At 45.0% G+C, this 5,273-nt stretch overlaps 1 protein-coding gene across 1 annotated transcript in view; it reads right to left on the reverse strand.

Annotated features, from left to right (window-relative positions):
* The window catches only part of LOC104501794 (Wilms tumor protein 1-interacting protein homolog), a 22,048-nt gene that overhangs the window by 4,118 nt on the left and 12,657 nt on the right, over window positions 1-5,273 (reverse strand). Inside the window, exons 2-4 of the mRNA XM_010145669.1 lie at window positions 4,345-4,407; window positions 1,806-1,936; window positions 775-826 (exon numbers count right to left, since the gene is read on the reverse strand). Coding sequence (XP_010143971.1) covers window positions 775-826; window positions 1,806-1,936; window positions 4,345-4,353 — 192 coding nt within the window. The 5' untranslated portion in view covers window positions 4,354-4,407. The remainder of the gene's footprint in view (window positions 1-774; window positions 827-1,805; window positions 1,937-4,344; window positions 4,408-5,273) is intronic.

Genomic DNA, 5,273 nt, shown 5'->3' on the forward strand with positions numbered 1-5,273 from the left:
TTTACCGGCGCACACAGCTTACAGGATGCAAGCTCTGTCTCTATAAATACGACAAGAGGAAAAGGAGGGAGATGCTGAGGCCTTTGCTTACAAATGAGCTGATCTGTGACCTCGGCAATGGGAACTTGGAGGCCCCTGCACTCACCAGAGCATGAGCAGGCCAAAAGGGAAGTCTTAATGCAGAAGTCTTACGGTGCTAACTATACTGTCGGGGTAGGCTGCGGCTGCAAGCAGGCCATTCACTTGACTTCCTTTTTCATCAACTTTTCTGCTGCCTTTTCCACCCCTTTAAGCACTTGCATTACATTGCCACTTCAGGAAGACAGACTGTGAACCAGGGTCAGCGTAATCCTCAGATGTTTTTTTTAAGTTTGAGCATCTTAACCAAGCCACGTTAGAAGCGCAAACACAGCAGACAAGGAAAATTGCTACTTGACCTCAAGGGAGATTCTAAAAATAAACAGGGCTTTAACTTCTTGGGTTGTTCTTGGAGCCCCGTTCAGGGCTTTCTATTAAATGAGATTTATAACAGCATAACTAAGACCTGGAAGGCACCCTAAAGATACAAAGTACTATGCTGCATAAGTAGTACGAACATTACAACCCTTGGGAATGTTTCGGAGTGACATTACTGCCAAACTGTATTTAGTTTAGTATCGGACATAGCATAGATTCTGGAAGAGGGAGGAGAAAACATCTGCTGTGTTTTCAGAAAGTGTTCATGTGCCCACAGCTGTTTTCTCTAAAGAGGCGATGAGCGTAGGTAACACGTACCTGTGCTGGTAGGATCGGCTGGTTACAGGAAGCGCATTTTGGTGCAAAAACCCTAGGGTGCAAGAAGGAAGTATTCAAATCACATTTAAAGTTTCTTCAAAAAGTAGAACTAAGAGAGTTCTTTAACCACGCCTTGTTTTTAGCAAAATGCAGAGTGAATCCAGCCGTCTTCCCACATATCCCCATTCCCTTACATTCCCTTACATTCCTTTACTCATAAAGCCATTCAAATTCTCCCAGACACCCACTGCTTTGACTGCAAAGCCGCTCTCGATTTGAGGCCTGTCACTATCTGACATCAGGAAGACGTAACTATGCTAAATATGAGAGAGGCTGATTGATTAAACCAAATACATAACTGGTCTTATTACCTACAGCTGCATTTTACAGCAGTCGTTGGGCCATCATCCATTCTATCCTGGTAACACGGTCAACTTGCTACCAACAGGGTTGAGTTTAGAGTTCCTCTCGCTGTTTCTTCTCTCAACCAACAATTTGAATTATTGGTTGACTGGAGCTAAGAGCACTCACACTGTCTTTAAGCAGGAGCAGAAATGAGTCCAAAAGCAATCACTTAAACTACAAAACTTTGTCAGGTGAAGCTAAAGTCATTTTTAGCTTCTAATGTTAGCTTCTAATTACAGGTCTACTGTTCTACTGTCCAGCCTAGGTTAACCTAATTCACACTCACAAGATTAACACACTACCAGAACCTCAACTCTTAAGAACAGCCAGCAGAACTTACCATCACTTGCAGAATTAGCCTGATCTAATTAGTACTGGACACCCTGAAAGTAAAGAAACAGCCACCGGAGTAGTACGTCCTCTGACATAACTTGGTTTTCAACCCCACCTGGCCACACTGGGGCCACAAAGTGACCTTTAATATAACTTTAAAATACTTCACAATTGCAACACGTGAAGGCAGCACTTGAGGGACATCTGAGCAAAGAACGACCCTTTTTATCTACCACAAGGCTTGTAACTACACTAATAATTTTTCCAAGCACGCAGCGGATCTGTGTACTTACGTATGGTAATCTTTGACACAGTAAATATTGTTCTCCACATCTACAGTGAAGGGGACTCCATCCAAACACTCGTTACACACCACGCAGCGAAAGCAGCCAGGATGGTATGACTTTCCGAGGGCCTGTAAGATCTTAAGATGCAAACAGCAAAGTAAATGAATGCATGATTACATGAGACCCCCTCCACATACTGCTGTGTCTGAGTCTTAATAATGACAGTGAGAAAAGCACTTGAGGATGAAATTACCACTCTGCAGATCTGTCAGCACGCAGTCTTTTAAAACAATCAGCTTGCTTATTTCAGTGGGTTTCAGTAGGCTCCAAATACAGAGAGCGAGCTGTGAAAATCAGGCTAACGCCCATCAGTGTTAGCTCTGCAGGGCCAATACTGCCAACAGAAATTAGAAACGCCCTCAGACACCACTTCTTGGAAAATGTGTTGCAGCCAAATATGAGTTACTGGATACAGAGTTAATTCACAAAGCTTAACAGGCTGTTAAGACAGACAGAATCCAAACCAGTCACTACTCAAAAAGTAAAGTAAGATGTCCCTTTATTTATTAAAGATCCTAAAATCCACCACAGTTACCGCCTGGGTATCGCTCAGTCATAGGGGCCCATCAGTTTCTGTTCAAATTCCATCCACATCCATGTGTTTGGATAGAGATCTAGTCACTTGCTCAGTTTTTTCCCCATGCTGATCTTCCCTACCGCATTTTAAAGGCCTGAAGGAAGGCCTGATGCAGACTCAGCTACACTGCTATAGAACAGGCTTCCCTCCCTCCTGGTGTCCTTGTATGTAATGCTGTGTGGCACTGGGCCATCAAGGAGGATGTCCCAAGCCCACAAACAAGCCCCTGGGAGGAGTGAGACATGGTAACATCTTCAGGCAGCTCTCAAAAGCTCCTAGCACCAACTGCATCCATATATATAACCAGGCGTAGGAAATACCTCACCTTAGTGCTGCTAATAAGCTGGAGATGATAAATCTCCACAGGCCAAGCTCTCATGGCCCGTTAGATGATTCTATAAATAAAGATCAAATCAAGCGGAAATAGAAGTGGCACACAGGAAATATGTACACATGTCAATTGAATTTAACCTTTTTTCCCCTCTAATAAAGCCCTATAGCTCTCCGTGCAGTGAGTAGCACCAGACCCCACTGGTTTGTTTCCAGCCAGAAACGACACGTCTCGGCGTGTGTGCTGCTAACTAGGCAGCTACACGACACACACAGCCCGGAGCAGCCCCCGCCTTGGCACAGCACAGCTCCTAACTCGACTGCCCTTTCAGCCTTGAACAGCTCCGGTGGCACCCGGGCCTGTGGGGCTGCAGCCCTCTGCTCCTGCGCCGTACACGGGCACCACGGCCGGGCAGGCACGTTTGCTGTGTGTGCGCTCCCAGGGAGGAACACGAGGGAATTATCCAAATAATGCTGCTTAATTCCTGGAGCTCCCGGAGCTGTTTCCTTTTGTCAGAGCACACTTGCTGATGGGAGAAAGGCAGACAAGCACCTGCCAAGCTTCCAGCTACTGAGCTCCACCAATGAGATATTATGGACGCTTGCCTGGGATTCTGCAATTAAGGGCTGGCTCAAAGCATGCAAGTCAGGTTACCCCTCCCCCTCCCAGCATGACACAACTTTACAAATTTGCTCTTGGGCTAAAACGAACAATATCCTTGTCCAACCAGTGGTGCCAGGATATACGCCAGAATCCTCATTAGTGAGGTCTCCGTTCCAGCTCCTACTAAACCTCCCTGCTGCAATGCAATAGCTACTTCTATCAGGCATGCTGAGGTTCGTACACATTTTTCAAGTTAGAGGAAAATAGATATGCTGTATGATCTGCATTTCTCCAATGTGCAAAGCCGCTTCATTTTGTTTGGGAATTTCTGCTTAGGAAGAACAGACTGAAGTCTTCCTGCTTTCACCACCGAAACGATGCCAGCAGGATCTGGCCCAACCCACAGCCCTTTGACATTTTTATTATTAAAGTAACTCTGACTACTGGCTCCTTACAAATTCCAGGGGCAATAATGCATTTTAACTGATGTGGAGCAAGTGGCAGAAGGTAAATAAACCAAGTTACAGAGCAGACAACAAACCTCAGAACTATTGGTAATGTTGGTCTCCTCTTTAGACCAGATACCATCCACTTGACAAAGCTCTTGCTATTCTGCTGTCTTACAGAGCACACCCTCTGTATTCCTTTACCATGTTCCCATATAAAGCTGTGCTATTATTTTCTCCCTTCAGTATTAAAATTCTATTTACTTTTTTTTTTTTTTAAAACTGGCATGTGGTAGAACAACAGCCTTCCATGATCTCAGGTAGAAAAGAAGCCCAACCTACTGTACTAAAGTAACGGAGCATAAAAGGAATTGCTGTTTATTTACTGCCTCAGTTTCAAAAATTACATCAACAGCAGTGAGGACACAACGATAGTCCGCCCGGGGAAAAAGCACAGCGTTTCACGGAGCACTACCCACCACACATGAAAAGCAAGCTACCCCGCGGCTAGCAATTGAGGTCTCTTACCATTTCCATTATGAGGTGTCCACAAACAAAGCACTTGTCCGCTGTTTGCTGAAAACCTGAATACTGTTCAAACGGCACAAAAGAAAGCATTATTAGTAGCCACTCCTCTAGCTGCAGAAACACTTTTTCAGTGGATGCTGCGTTACTTTCCAGCCTGTGCTGTACATGATAGCAAATGATACAATAGGTTTAGGAGACAGAGACTCAGAATCCTTTGCTCTGCTTTGCAGCGTGCTCAAAAACCAGCTTGGCCTCCTGAGCCACTCAAGATTTCCATTGACAATTCCAATGTAACAATATTATTTGAAGTTTAATTTTTATTTTTGAAACCTGTTTGGCGAGTTTGCATTTGTTGTGCTGGGATTAGCTTGAATTAAGTCTTTCGGTGGTTGTTGTTGAGGAGGTAAATAACATACAACTTACCTCCGGACTCCTGCTCAAATTAATGACCAGATGCTTACTGACCTCAGCTTTTGGACCTAACATTTCACTCAATGCTATATGCAGGCTAGGAAAATTAAGACAGGCTCAAGGAGAATTTAGCTGCCTCACGGACACCAAGCTTTTTATCCAGGGAAGAATCTGAAAGTCCAGCTGTAGGAGCTTGGGCTCCCTGCACCATATGATACAAACCCCAACCGCCAGCCCGTGCTCCAGCCTGCAGTGGGAAAGGGGAAGACAGGACAGGCCGGGCAGCAAAGCCCTCTCAGTTTTGGTGCCAGAGGCACAGCAGCAGGAGATACTTTGCCCACTTGGGACCAAACCTCTGGGTCCCCTGCCTGAGTGATTCTGACCTTAACTTTGTACTTGTGTCCACAGACCAGATCCTGTTTCAGATACCAGTCTGTCTTTAGCCTGTGTTTATAACCATACCAAAAAAAAAAAATCAATGTTACCAAGCCAGAAGACTGGCCTACCGAACCACTATC

Source organism: Buceros rhinoceros, unplaced genomic scaffold (genome assembly GCF_000710305.1).
Source record: "Buceros rhinoceros silvestris isolate BGI_N320 unplaced genomic scaffold, ASM71030v1 scaffold5261, whole genome shotgun sequence".
NCBI classification, from domain to species: domain Eukaryota; kingdom Metazoa; phylum Chordata; class Aves; order Bucerotiformes; family Bucerotidae; genus Buceros; species Buceros rhinoceros.